Here is a 15,244-nt window from a genome sequence, read left to right as displayed (position 1 = left end):
GCATTTTAAAAATAGGAGGTTAAAAAATAATCCCTGCTTTGCAGGGATTCAGGTCATGCTTCGCCCTTCTTTGTGCCCCCTTAGGTTAATGCTAGAGGAGACAAGCACGTGTGGCACCTGCTGACAATGGCGCCATGGTCCTGGCCTCCCTGCCCTGACGCAGTGCGGTCATCGCCCCATGGCCATCGTGTACTGCGTCATGTCACTCTCCTGCTGCGTCGGGAACAGCATGGGTGAGGGTGGGCTGTGAAATGTCACCTCTGTGTTTGAGCCGCAATGCCGTGAGGATGTTACAGACCGCGAAAGAGGAAAACAAAAAGGGGTAAAGGAAAAAATAAAACACAAAAAAGCTGTGCTCGTTCCACACTCTTCCCTCAGTGCTGTCTCGCCCCGTGTGGAGGCTTCAGACGTGTGAACACATCCTGTTTACATCTGCCACGGAGACAGAGATGCTGAGGGGAGCGCACAGCTGAGGAGCAGTTGGAGGCAGCGCTGTGTGCAGGGAGAGCTGGCAACTGCCCCAGCATGGATGCACTGCCCATCTACCACGGGGGCATCACCCGCGAGGCTGGGGAGAAGCTGCTCTTGGCTGCGGGCACCGATGGCAGCTACCTGCTGCGGGACAGCGAGAGCATCCCGGGAGTCTACTGCCTCTGCGTGCTGTGAGTGCTGCCGGCCCCGCGCCACTGTGGGCTGGGATAGGGGTGCTGGGATGGTGATAGCTGATTTCCAACCTTCACATCCACAGTATGGGATGTTCCCACATAACAGTGGCAAAATATGTCCTAATATTATCATTTGCAGATGCATGAGACTTTTGGTTCCTTTGCCTTGACTTAGGGTGTGCATGAGTGTTGTGGGGTCCTTTGCAGCGTGAAGAGGAGCAGGTTTTGCCTTGCAGAGCCCATGCTTCCTCCAGGCATAAAACAAAAAGAAAAAGCAGGTCTGGAGCACATAGGAAGGACAAGCGAGGTGTTGTGGGGAAGAGCCAGGCAACTTGGCTTGAAATGACATGCACTGCCTCTTTGTGCTGCATGATCTTGCTTTCTGCCCGCTGCCTTCTGCTTCTTAAATGTGCTCGTGGGTTTGCTTAGCAACATCCACATTGTCCTCTGTCATTGGGAAGGGTAGCATGGATTGCTGTCAACCAGAACATGCCTTTGCTTCAGGGTGCTCTTGGGCAGGCTGTGTGTCCCACAAGCCATTTGGCTTGGATTAAACTACCAGTAAAGAACATGAAATACTGATGGGTGAGTGCTAATGTTTCATCAAATAGGGTGAAAGCAGCAAAATTTGATGGGCTGGTCTGTCAGAGAGAGGGTAGAGAGTTTTTCCTGAGGCACCTGGGGTACCTTATAGTCATAGGACCTCATTTTAATGCAGTAATTTAGTTACCTTACTTTTGGCAAAACCAGAGGTCTTGGACGTCCTGAGAGGTAACACTATACAAAGAAATGCCATTGTACTAAAAGAACAAAGATGTGTCTACCAAGGCTAAACAGACACTTGTGCTTTACCTCAGTGGGAGAAGGAATCCAAGAGAAAACTGGTTTAGGACCATCAAGAAATTAGCTAACAGAGGGCACTTAGGTACCTGGTAGGAAACCACAAGAGGGAGAAGAGTCCTAGGTCAGGTTCCCAAATGTCTTGAATACATTTCCAACACTATGTAATTAAGCCATGAGTAAGCATTATCATTCCCCTGTTGTAGACTAGTAAATGGAGGCATGCAGGAGTGTTATAGGCAGTCCAGAAATACACAACCTTGTTTTCAGGGAGGATCTTTGTGGCAGAAGATGTGTTCTTTTTTCTCTCATGAAACTGGAAGGTGAACCAAGCTAGGCTGACAAATACCTTAACAGCTAGCTGAAAAATGGGAAATAGGCATTTTGAGTTAAATGAAAAGTAGAACAGACATAACAAGAGGTAAGGAGTGCTATGATTCCTGTGATGGGAATAGGCAATAAAAGCAGAATATTTTTTAAATAACTGTGAGAGGAAATGGTGATATATTTTCTTAATGCTCGGAAGTCATTCAGTGCAGGTGAAACACTAAGACATTAGAGAAAGGGTCAGGCAAAATGTTACAATGCCAAATAAAATAGAGAACTCTGGAAGTCCACCATAGTCTAAATCAGAGTGTAGGTATGTAACAAGGTCTTTCACCTGCACACAGTCAATTGGGATATTTTTCTGTGTTAGTGGTAATTTATGTCCTTCAGAATAAATTTCATGAATGAAATAAAATATATAAAATGAAAAAAGCACAACAACAGAAAGAATTGCTAACTATGAAGGTCTGCAGTGCTTGGAGAAAAAGAAAAGTGACTTCAGTAAGGAATGGAACCCTACCTAATTGCTTCCCTGAAATTATGGGCCACTCATGTCTTCATGTTATGTTGCATTCAAACATATATGATAAGCGAAGAGGGGAAAGCAAAAAAATATTACGAATGAATGTTATACAGGCTTCTTGTGGAATGTAGCTCCTCAATCAATTTTTTATGAGGGAAATTTTCAATAGCATCTCGGATAAATCAAGATGAAGAAGAATGTTATTATGAGTATGATGCAATATAGACAGAAAGATATCTGAAAAATGCTAGAGCTAAGCCTTGATACTTAATATTTCAATTCAGAGCATTATGCAAGAAATAGCAGATACACTAAACAACACATCATGCAATAACTTTGGAGACAGTGGAGACAGTTACCATAACGACACCAGCAAGTGGCCTCACACTGAAGATACCAATGACAGTTAAAGAAATGTGGACCATAAACTAGAGAAGTGTTTTAACAGGCAAAAGTTTCCCAAAGCAGAGCACTTGAGTGGAGAGACTGGAGGAGCAAATAGGAAAGGCATGTAGATATGTATTAATGGAGGATGCTAAGCCTGGCTTTGGCAAAATAAAACCAGTGGACCCACCTCCGCCACTGTCTGAACAGAGATGGCAGAAAGTGTGTATGTGCATGAGGGCTTTGGTAAAAACTGAGAGGGAAACCTGAAGTTGCTATATTCACTGTTTAAGAAGAAGAAAATAGAGGAAAGACTAAGTACTTCTCAGTTTTTTTGTTTGTTCATTTGTTTTTTTATCTATACTTCCTTCTAAATAAGTAATGGAAATCATTAGGAATAACAAAGTTGTTAAGAAATTTACATTTCTGTTCAGAAGTTGTGCTAAAGATCACTCTGGGAATACCTAGATATATCAAGATTAGGCATAACATGTATTTACTGCAAGTCCTAAAGTGATCTTTGAAACACGAGCAATGAAGCTGGTCAGACATTAGATGTATCGCAATAAGCATCAGAGCTAAACAAAAGATTTTACGTCCTTCCAGTGACAATTTCTAACAGAAGTGAGACTGTTTCATGCCGACAGCAATGTTTCTATTGCTCTTAGAAAAGAAAAAGAAAAACAGTCCAGTTTTCCAAAATCAAAACATGTTCAGTCTGCCTTCTTTCTCCTCTCCCTGCACCTCCCTGGAGAAGTAAAATAAAACAAATCTAAACCACCCCAGCTTCCCAGACCAAACCTTCTCAGGGTTAGGTTTGTTGTTGATATTTTTTTGTTCACCATGAAGGAAGAAGGGAGTTGGAAAAATAATAATAAAAAAGCATAGTTCTAATAGAGAGAAAAACAACATGTATCAAATAAGTCATTAAAGAAATATTTGGATGACAATGCTGTGATCAGCTTGAACTCGCAGAGGTGGCCGCTCTGCCCTTCTAGCTCCAGGTACAGTAATCAGTAAGTGCTGTGGTTGCCACTGCACTGATTAGGCTCAAAGATTGCCTCTTTTTTTCCAAGAAACTGAATAAAATTGTAATGCCATCACTACCACCATCCCCTCCCCATCAGGCACCCCCAAAAAGCCTTAACATGTTTGGCCAGTCTTTGCTGAAACACGTAACAAGGGCAACGGTGTTCATGGTCAGGCTCATTCAGCTTTTGCTTTTTCAATTAAAAAGTGAAGCCCTGACCTTTAAAAAGGAGAAGAGTCACAGACTTCATGAATCCCTTGTGACTGACACTGATTTTTACAGGCAAGCATAAAAGAGACAGGTAGTAGCATAAAACCTGACCTACAGAGCCGGGTAACTGCGGCAGGCAGGATATTGTTGGTGGAGCGTTTGGCTAGAAAACTCTGCTTTCTCTCGTATTTGTTTCTGCTGAAGTATTGCTTTATCTTCCTTGAATGCTGCTTTCTGCTGTCCAAAGTCATGGTGTGCACATGGCATGCCTGCTAGGCTTCAAAGACAGAGGTTTTTTGGTGTGGCTGTGGCAAAGCACAAAGAACCCACTTTCATAAGTATTTTAAGACCACAATCAAACTATGCATGGAAGATTAGAAAGGTTTTGATTTGCAACGGTGTCCCCTGGGCTTCTTACAAACGGAAGTGCTGCCTGCAGATTTTGGCCAAGTTTTTTAATACCAGATGCTCCCAAGATCTTTGTTGTGTGAATATTATTATTAAATTGACAATATATACTTTAAGGGTGTTCGTCATGTTTTGAACATGTCAACAGAGGAGCACAATCTTTTCCTGGAAATTTTTTAGGGTTGCTTTGAAAAGCAAGAACATTTTTGTTGTTCCTGAAAACTGTGCTAGAAGGAATGCATATGCTTTAAAAAATGTACATGTTTTACCTGTAAACGTTAGACACTACATGCAGTGCACCAGGGTTTTAGTGCCATAACCTGGTTGTTCCGGGGAGCTTCGTTTACTGGGCTGGTTTCCTCTTTGCTCAAAGCCCATTTGACGTTTTTAGCACCCCTAGAAATCTTCTGTGCACACCGCTCCTAATGAAGTCAATGGGGGACACAGGACACAATAACGGTGGCAGGTTTGAGAAGCAGCCTCTTAAAATGTGCCTGAAACATGCATAAACAAAATGCCAGAGAGTACAAAAAGCACCGCTTTCCTTTACAGATACATGAGCACACATGCAGAAACAAGCAGCTCACGCTTGAATGGGCAAGGATAAAACATTTGTAGTTTGGGTCTTAAAATTAATATACTTGAAAAATCTTGGAATGTTAGTTGTTGTTTCAGACCTTTAAGTAAGCTAAACATGACATACTCGTCAAACTGTATGTTCAGATCATTTGTTTGAAACCAGCGATTCATGTACTGTGCGGCATTCAATTTGTGGAAAATAATCAAAAGCCGGAATAGAAAGCTGTTTAGAGCTCTTGAAGCAACAGTAATGGCAGCAGGGATAGGCTGCAGTCCTATCAGATCTTACGTGTGCTATTTTTTCTGTCACCATAACCACAGTGCACAAGTTCAGGCAACGTGCCGAAACTTTCTGATGCGGCAGATACATCAGCTGTACAGCGTGAAGGTGTAATACAGGATCACGAGCCAGCTCCAGCTTAGCATTTCTTTTGTTTCACAAGTAATAGTTTTGATGATAGAAATGGCAGAATAATTGCATTTATTATAACACTGCACATAATAATCATCATAATTTAAAATGTAATTTGGAACAAAAGCTTCTCTCTGAGGGGGTGCCCCTCAATTCAAGGTTGTCGTAAATATCACACATGATTTTCAGCTTTGAAAAAAGTCTTGTACAGCACAACGGTAAATTCCACTGAGGTGAATATTTCAGCTAATCAGAAGGAGCTTCGTCTTTGCTGAAAATAACTTGGCTAATGGCCTTCAGACATTCCAATGGCTTTTATTGGAAAGATTTTAGAAAGGTAGACAGCCTGAACAGTGGGAAATCACTACGTTAACAAATATGTAAATGGCAGAATGGGTACAATCGTTAGACAACAGATCCTAGATGAGCTCTACTCTGGTTTTGCAGGCTCGAGTTTTGAGGATTAAGTTGCAGCAGTGATTTCAGGTTCAGGGATTTTACAGTCAGACTGTGCCTACCTTGCTCTGAAAGAAACGGGAAATGTGACAATGAGCTACACTGAATCACTCCCTAACAAACTGAGAAATGTGTCATAGAAATATGAAACAGTAACATTTACAGGGCTATTGACAGTGTATAATGTGTTGCAGTTCTTGTGAGTTTTGCCTAAAGTGAGTGAAATTTTACCAGATAACCTTATTTAGTGAGTTTTTGCCTTTGTGAGGTACTACTATTCTGGAGGACATGGTGACTCACGAAGCTTAGTTATTGGCCCACCATAAAGTATCATCTCAGATTCAAATAAATTCTCATTTTATTTTCAAATTTGAAAAAAAAACCAAACAAAAAAAGTCTTTGAGACATTGCTTTTGGCTGGCATCACCTTGTATTAGACCAATAAAAACCTTGCTCAGACAGGCTACATGCTCATTAGGTAAATCAGCAGCGTTTCTACTGATGGTTAGGAGTGTTCAAGTGGTGAAGATGCTGACAATCTCACACAGAAATCTGTGCATAAATTCCGAGGCACATCACAAGACCTGATTTGCTCTTTCAGGCTTCTGTTAATTTGAGAAAAGAAAATCAAGATAGTGTGTCTGCTTGATAGTGCCATAGCAGTATGGTAAGCTTATTGTAGTTATAGATTCAGTATCACAGGTAAATTTTTTGTCACAAAAAGAGTGTTAGTAAGGATATCAGTGACAGACATGTAAGATGAAGTGGATATGTATAGAATCCTGCTGTGAGTTAAGCTACAGTAGCTGTTGGGCTTTTCAGGTGTGGTAAACACTGGTTTAAACTGTTTTATTCACTCTTGCTGACATAGAGCTTGTATCTTGCCCATCATCTCAATGTGAATGCTATTTCTTCAGCTTGAGTTAGCTGATGGATGGTAATTGCTAAGTTGCTGTATCTTGATTGTGTGTCTGAGACCTAAATAAGGCAGGAACCAGGCTGCCTGTCAACAAGAAAATGCAAATTCCGGGGCACAGTGAGGAGATACAAGCTTAAATAGGATTTTCTCCTACATCAAATAACAAGACTTTTTGGCCTTTCCATGATTAATAAACCGAGCAGAAATATAACAATTAAAAGGGAAAAAGAAAGAAAAAGGACGAATAAGTGGTCGTCTGGGTTGCCTATTCCATCCTTTTGGCAGCTGTCACCTCTGTCGCAGGGGGCCCAGGGGTGCCCTGGGCAGGGGAGACCTGGCTGAGCCCAGTTGTGGAGGTGCGGGCTGCCAGGCGCTGATGTGCCTTCCCCTGATCTCAGGACGTTTGGCTCTGTGGAAACCGCGTTCCGCTCCTGTAGGTGCCGTGCTGTTCATGTCACTACCCATGTTCCCAGTCCAGGGCTGCCCACTGGGACACGGCTGAGGTTGGTCCTTCTGACCGAGCATTCAGGAGCTGGTCTGCAACCTGCATCCAACCCCTGTGGATAAGGCAGAACTGCAGGCTGACCTCTCTTGCTCAGTGCATTATTGGCTGTGTGCCACTGAACCCCACTGCCGAAGTACCGAGTCCCCCACGAGCTCTCACCGAGCAATATTGTACAGTGAAATTACAAGTAAGACCAGGATGCAAATCTACCAGGTAAGAAGAACTGATTGGTATAGTGCAAAGACACCAGAGGAGAAAGCTATGTAAAAAGGAAGAAATTGATGTCATTTATCGCTGACATGGCTTTCCCTGTCTCTCTGGCTTTCTCCTTTTATATTTGTTCCATTTTGGACCCAGAAATGAATACAAATTAGTTTAATAAAATTTCCCAACTGAGATACAAAACATTTGGAGATGGTTTTAAAATATACCGTGCAGCTGAAATGTCATGCTTAATTTTAATCTGCAGCATGTGGCTAATATCCTCTGGCTATTCCAATGGTGCAGAAGATTGTAATTATTCACCTGTTAAAGCAAATGCAGCTTTAACAAGCCTGATCACAGTTGAAAAGGAGGAGTGGAGAGGACAGGTAGACAGATGCTGCCTCAGTATGTCATCTGTGAATGATGCCTTTTTTGCTCTTCGGGAGGAATTATCTAGCTATAAAGAAAAAACCCTATAATATAAAGCAGTCTGTTTTCTGTAATAGCAACATTTTCTAGATTTTCCTTTGTGGAAGTTTTCCCAGCGATGGTGTTGCAACAAAGAGAGCGTTACCGTAGTTCCCAGCTGGTATAACACATCCTTCGTTATGGAAATGAAAAAATGAGTGGGATGACAAAAGAATATCATCTGCAGTGACCAAAACACTCTTTCGTAAGCACTATCCAACACTGTCCTTACAGCAATCGATGTTTTCTACTTCTCATCAGCATTTTGGCATTTTTTGCCTTTGATAAAAAATTTATATGGCTTTGTTCATCAAGCTGTTAATTCATGATTGCTCCCATCCCCTGGGTGCCACTGGCAGGAACAAGGAGTTTTGTACTTGTGAATGAGGCTTGTGGCCATCCCTGGGCCAGATGAAGGGATGGGGGAGCCCGTCTTTGGGCGTCAGGAGCTGGTCGTCCTACGAGGAATGATGGTAAGCCAGTGTCACTGCAAGAGTGCTCACTGAAATCCTTCTCTCAGTGACATGTGTCCATCTCCTGTTGATTCTGTCCAGCAGAGAGAGGAATTCATGTCACTGAGAGGTGGACTTAAACTGCATCTCACTAGGTAATGGCCTCAAAGCATGAGCGATGTGAGAGACCCCCAGTGACTAGTGTCATGCCCAGGCCCCGTGGCACTAGGTTTTTGGATTTAGCTGTGTGGCCACACCACATATAGGGACATTGTGTCACACTAAAAGGTCTTCTCCTGCCATGAATTGAGTAAAATGTAGAAAACTGAGCTGCCCCTCATGGTGGCTGGGAAATTTCTCATCTCCTGAGATCTAAGCTTCAGTAAATGCACCTTTTCACCTGCTTTTGAACCGTTCTCACGTGTTTTGCTCTTTGGAAGATAATGTTCTATACAATCTCTATTTCAACTTCTGTATTTACTTTTTGTTTTAAGAAAAACACCTTGATCTTCCTTCAGCCCACACTGATCTCAGTTAATGTTGGGTGGTTTAAATCATAAAAACCTTTCTCATGGGAGACTGTGCCTGTCTAGCAGTAAAGGGAATTTGGCTCATCCAAATCGTGTCACTCACACACGGAAGGCAAAAAGCACTTTGAAGTGGTAATGAAGTAAGTTCCTGCTGCTTAACAGAAAGTTTTGATAAGATCATATTCGTTGGGAGAGCGCTTATCAGGACAGCTGTAATTCATTTTGTGGAAACAAAAAACCCAATGGAAAGCAGGTAGGTGGGAAGATCTAGTTGTTCACCTTCCTAACAAAATGCATCCGCCTTCCTTTGTGCTTTTCCTTTGAAGAAGCAGGTGTGGTGGTCCTGGGCCACCTCACCTCTATGGAGTAGCTGTGTTTACTGATGGCTTCAGAGCCAACGACAGACTACAACGTTGTGTTTGTCAGCTTAAGCACAGTGAATGCCTTCAGGCCTTTCAGTCTTCTGTCCTCTGAGAAAAAATGTACGTTTGCCAGGGGAGTGGAGAGCTCTCACTTTGTCCCTTGCAAGGCTGTGATAGCAATGTCATACCCCTCCTGTGGTCCATGCTGTGCTCAAAGCGCCCATGTTCTCAAACTCTTGTTCTTTTTTCGTGTATCTCATGGGTTTTTAATCTGAGCTGTCCTTTGTGCTTTCTCTGGGCTTGGTTGAAATATTTTACAGTGGCATGTTTTGAAAAATGCAGGGTAGGTGTCTGTCTTATACCTTACCCTGCCTTGGCCCTGAATATTACTTTATCTGACCCCTATTTTTCAATTTATCCAGCTTAGTAAACCCTTCTGGCAGAGTGCTGGAAGCCATCAGATATTTGAGAGTCAGGGCAGCACCCCAGCCCCTCAACCACTTCAAGTCGTGCAATCTCTCAGGTACAGACAGTGATGAAAGGAACACCAGATGGCAGCTTTCGGGACAACTGAGCCATTTGTGGAAAAAATCAGATTTTAAAGAGATTGAAGCAGTCGGAATGCTTTGGGACAAACAAGAACAAGCATGGGTAATATGCACAGTGTATTATTAAAAAGAGGAGGCAAGAGAGTGAGTTTCAGATTTTTACATACTGATTCTGTTGGTTTTGAGGCTTGAAAAAGAATTACCATGGAGACAGTCAGACATCCACTTCAAAGAGACGGGACAAAATGCCAAGACCTCTCTGGTGTTTCCCAGTACACTACGGCCTATAAAATCCTAATTTCAGCAACTATATATTGGCTGCTGCGCTACATACATAGGTGCAGGAAAGCCCCTCGTGATTTCTACAAAGAAAAGATGAATGTGACCATCAGCTGCTCATGAAAAGCTGACAATACAAGCACAGCTCTCAGAGGTTTTAAGAAAGGACGTGATAGTACAGGATGTCTTGTCTCTGGAGAAAATGCTCCTTTTGTTGACATGAAAAGCTAGATGAAGTTGTGTTGGGATCGTGGGTTTGGGGCAGGCTTATCCCCACACGTGAGGAGGAGGAGGGCAGTGACCCAGCTGCCGCACAGGGAGTTTGTCCCCACAGCCCCCACAGGAGGGAATGGCTTCTCGTCTTCTGCCTCCATATTGAACCACAGTGGGAGCCGAGTGCTGGGGGGAGAGCTCACAAATCATGACAGGCGTTCTTGCTCCCACCTCGTGGGGTTACAGCAGTGTGACAACTGTTAACAACTTCCTGCTTGGATAAATTATATCAGACACCGCTTTGCAGAGGTTGCTGTAATGACTTTTTAACAAGAATTTATCCAGGAGCTATGACACGGGGCGTAAGTAATTGCAATCATACGGTATCTGTGTCATTGATGGTTTTTGCAATTTTGTAGTAACTACTATAATACCATGTATAATTGGAAAGAAATACAATATTTTTCTGCTGTCTTAAGGGAACAGCAACTAAAATCCTGCTGTGTATTCATATAAATCTTTGTAGTATGAAATACAATCTTTCTTATCTGATACCATCCAATGTTGCACCCACAGAACTACTATCAGTTGTCTCTGCTTCTGAGTTAAATTTTTGGATATTGGTATAATACTCTGCCATGTAATTCATTCACTGTGCTGAGTTTGTAAGAGACTGGCTGACTCTGGACACAAGTATGTTTTGTGTTCTTAGTGCATGGCTCCTTATGCTCAAAAGACTCAGATTTAAAAAGAAAGAAGATTCCATACTCTTACAACTCTCCTTTATCAGTATTTGAGAATTAGGAACATACAAGCAAGGCAAAGAAGAATTTACCTGGCTTTTGTGGGTCTAGCTTTCCAAACAAATTAGGCTCATGCTATTGCTTCTGGGAACATCTGCATTTACATCAAACACAAACAGTAATGTTGTCTGCCAATAATACACCTGTTTTTCCAAGGAAAGTATGTCTGGTGTGTGTCAGTAAAAGGAGGCCACTGGAAGAAAAATAGTGCTGAGGCAGGAATGAAAGCAATTTCACTTAGCCTGGAATAACTGAATATTGTTGAACTAGATCTGAGTCAGACCAATCCCTCCCATCCAAAAAGAGCCCAGTAGGTTGCACAGAGCTTCTGACCTGCGTCTCAGTTTGTTTTTTGTCTGCCTAGTGCCTTTATAGGTGAGTTTATTATTAATGAAAGGTTAGCAGATAAACGGACTCTGACATAACAGAGTGCACCTCTTGTGAAACCTGGCAGTAGAAATGAGTAATAAATACTGTTGATTTTTTTTATTCACAGGCATCAGGGTTATGTTTATACCTACAGAGTGTCCAAGACAGAAACTGGGTCCTGGAGTGCTGAGGTGTGTACTTCTTTCCCTACCAAAAATTTCCACGTTCTGTTTGATGTTTGCATTGATTCAGTGAAATATATTCAAATTATTCCTGCTTCTGCATAGTGTGGTTTTCATTGAAGGTAATCGATCCTGAGTGTGCCCATCAGTAGGATGTCTTGGTGCCATTTCTGGTAGTCTTGAACTCATAAATTAATTTCTTGTTACATTTCAGCTGTTGCATAATGCAATAGTGAATTATTTTGCATCATTTTAAATTGCAAAAATATTGTGTTTTTATAATTTGACAAGCACAGTCAGTTCCCTTCTCTCCCACGCACCACTAATGTCAGAATATTTAAGGAAATTATTTTCAATCTACAGTGTTTTAAAGTTAATTTCTCTCCAGATTAATTCATCATGGATGCAAAACCTAGATAGGGTAGCCAAAACTCGATACAAAATACATTTTCACCCATATGATAAGAAACTAGTAAATCAATTGTAGAATAACACAGTTTGCAATACAGACAACTATTTAGGTTGATGGAATCAGGATACTAACCTGTGTTTCTTTTATGAAGGTCTTGTTCTTTGGATGTTCTCTGTGTATTAATTCATAATTAGCTTTCTGTTTGTGCATTAATGAACACTGATTACAAACATTAAGTGATTTCTAGACAGGCATAATTCCTTGGCCATTATGAAGTGGTTGCAGTGCTCTGGAAGACAAGACTGATTCCTGGGGTTACTTAGAAGCAGATTGTGGAGTAGAAGTGACTCCCATTACTGCAGAGAAAATAATTGTCTGTGTTCCCCTTGGGAATGGTCGCCGGGAAGAATTAACTCGGTCATTCCTGTAAGGCGCCAGGAGCACCCTGTAGCTTTGCACGGCCTGAGCAGGAGGGATTTTGGGGAGGGGTGGCAGTGCACCCGGCATGCCAGGGCAAACACTGGTGCCTCAGAATGAGTGCCGGGACCCCCAGGGACCCCACTGTGCAGGATGATTCCCTGAGCGAGGCTGCAGCCTGCTCGGCCCCAGCTAACGTCAGTATCCGCAGCGAGGTTTCACTGGGGTTGCACAGGCCTGCTACAACTCTTGCCCCATGAGCTCCACTGGATTCCTATGTCTGGGTCTTGGGCTTTCACTCACTGTATTTTAGGCAAACTCTGTCTGTATTTCACAGTATAGGTGTCCTGAAGGACCAGGATTATCAGTACATCATCTACAGGACTGCACAACCCAATGATACCATCCCTTTCTTTAAGAAAATGGAAACCTTTGAGTAAATGTTGCTATGACCACGCTGGCCTCAGCTGTTAGAAACAGTAGCCTAAATCCAACTTATCCCTACATAATGTGCCTCCAAGGCCAAAACAGGCTCCAGCTGCAGCTGGTGCTGTTCTGTCTCTGTTCCCTTCCCAAGGGCTGGTGAGTCTCTGCTCCAGCTCGGGTTCACCCGTCTTTCAAGGACTGGACAGGGAAACTAAAACACAGCTGGGGAAATCCCAGCCCGTGCGAAGCCTCCGGCTGGTGCCGGTGCAGGCAGGACTCGGACTCAGCCTGGGAGAGAGCAGTGTCCCTTGGAAGGGACTGTGCCGGCAGGACTCCTGCCTGTCTGCCCATGACTGGATGGGGAGGAGTTGTTACAACAATGTCCTGAAGGATATAACAGAAAAGGTGGGATTTTTTATTAAAAGCAGACATGGTTTCATTTCACAGTGTTTGAAAAGATGCTAATGTTGAAAGATAGAAAAACTCCCACTTTTAATAAACAGGCAACATTTTGCTGCTGCCTTTGTACAAGAGATAGACAGGGATACTGATGAAGAGATAAGCCAGTATCGAATGCTTGGAGAAAGGCAGGCAGAGAGGCGAGTCCAAACCTGAATTTGGTGGTGTAAAGACTCGCCTCCCCAGTAGCTCTATCAGACAGCTCTCTAGACTGTCTTACTGGTATTTCCTGGCTGAAAGGATCTTACCAATAAACCCCAGTCTGGGGGTTAAACGCTGACTGCAATAAGTCAGAAACAGTGAAAGACCACTTGGGAATTTGCCTAATAAGCATGGCAGGCTCTGGGTTCCTCTTGTAGTGATTAAGAAATCATCCCTGTTCCAGCCTTATATCACCTAATAGCTGGAAACTGCTCTCAGTGCAGGGAGGATGTGATGCCCTGGGGGAAGAAGAGCAGTATGGCTCACTGGCTCATTTGAAGTTAGCACATCGGGGGCCCAAGTGAAGGGCTGGCTCTTCCCTGGGAGGTGTGTGCATTTCTGAGGAGAAGGCTTTTGTGCCAGCACCCTGAGCTCTGCACGGATGTTCAGAACCCAGCAACCCCTTTCACCTCTCGCCTTTTGGCTTCACAGACAGCACCTGGAGTCCACCGGCGGCTCTTTCGGAAAGTGCACAACCTCATTTCAGCCTTCCAGAAACCCAACCAAGGCATCGTAACGCACCTGCAGCACCCGATCATCAACTGTGCGAAAGCCAAATACCCCTCAGGTACTTGCAGGTTGGAGGGAATCTTGGCCACAGCTGAGCAGAGCTTCCATCGCAGTGGGGGGGTCTTGGATTCATCTGCCTATTTGACAGGAACTGGCCAGCAGGGTGGTATTGCCAAAAATATGCCCTAACTTTGTTACTGTGGGATCGAAATGCTGGCACCGAGGTGCTCGTTAGAGATAAGGCCTGTCAACGTGATGAGGAAACAGATTTTGAATGTACTACAAACCTTCTGATCTGTCCATTTTCTTGCAGTCTTCAACCTTTCTTTGTGATTATTTTTCTTAGGGAGAAATGAAGGCCACAACTTCCACCTGCAGCCGTCATGAAGATGTTTCCGCAGGTGTGACATAACCATATCTCCCACTGTCTCTGGTCCATGCTGTAGAACAGAACAATTTATGTGATAGTTAATACAACTCCATGAGTTTTCTTGTAACATTTGCAGAAATGTGTATTTCTGCATTTCTGTATTTCTGCTTGAAATTTCAATGCTTGAATTTTTAGCTCAAAACTTCACCCATTACTTAACTTTGGACCCTTCTTTGCTTTGTTCTAATTGGTATTTATGCCGAAATGGGCAAGTGCCTTTTTATAGCTTTAAGAAAATGACATTAAGATGTCTTTGCATTGGGTGGGTTTTGTGTCTGTCATTCATACAGATCCTAAAGATATTCTGGAGGCGGCATCATGAGGATGCCACTAACCAGCTTCCCACTGGCCACCTCTGCCTGACTGTACAGAATTTGTAGCTTGCACAGAATGATCAAAAAGCTTAATCGCTGCACTGAGTAACTGAGGAAACCAGCAGAGAGCATCATTCTTTGCTTTTAGATACTCTCCATACTTGGAAAAAAAAGCATCCCTGCATACAATTTTTAAAAATAAATTATTTTTGCATGACGATTTCTCTGCTTTGCTTTGTCTGTGTTTGTGTGCTGCTGGGCTTCTGGAGGAGAGCCCTGACTCCATAGGACCTATCAGCTGTTGGGGTGAGCACCTGGCTACACGGGAACTCCAGTGCCCGCCTTTTAGATGCAGGTTTAGCAATCACGGTGACCCTGTCCTGCCTGAGCTGGCAGACAGGAGGAAA

The 15,244-nt window shown here is 43.1% G+C and overlaps 1 protein-coding gene across 1 annotated transcript; it reads left to right on the top strand.

The window, feature by feature from the left end:
• Positions 1-303: 303 nt before the first annotated feature.
• On the top strand, positions 304-15,054 carry SH2D1A (SH2 domain containing 1A). Its single transcript, XM_065077950.1, has 4 exons — positions 304-662; positions 11,614-11,677; positions 14,016-14,151; positions 14,440-15,054. The coding sequence occupies exons 1-4, from the start codon at positions 526-528 to the stop codon at positions 14,478-14,480; spliced, it is 378 nt and encodes a 125-aa protein (XP_064934022.1). The 5' UTR covers positions 304-525; the 3' UTR covers positions 14,481-15,054.
• The last annotated feature ends 190 nt before the right edge of the window (positions 15,055-15,244 follow it).

The sequence above is a fragment of the Columba livia genome, chromosome 12 (genome assembly GCF_036013475.1).
Source record: "Columba livia isolate bColLiv1 breed racing homer chromosome 12, bColLiv1.pat.W.v2, whole genome shotgun sequence".
Lineage (NCBI taxonomy): Eukaryota > Metazoa > Chordata > Aves > Columbiformes > Columbidae > Columba > Columba livia.
Note: the sequence above shows the minus strand (reverse complement) of the source record. Positions and strands in the feature narration are given on the sequence as shown.

Coding starts and splice junctions, on each gene's coding strand:
- SH2D1A (XM_065077950.1), top strand. CDS start 526: ATGGATGCACTGCCCATCTACCACGGGGGCATCACCCGCGAGGCTGGG. Junction 663..11,613: donor GTCTACTGCCTCTGCGTGCT/GTGAGTGCTGCC, acceptor TTTTATTCACAG/GCATCAGGGTTATGTTTATA. Junction 14,152..14,439: donor GAAAGCCAAATACCCCTCAG/GTACTTGCAGGT, acceptor TATTTTTCTTAG/GGAGAAATGAAGGCCACAAC.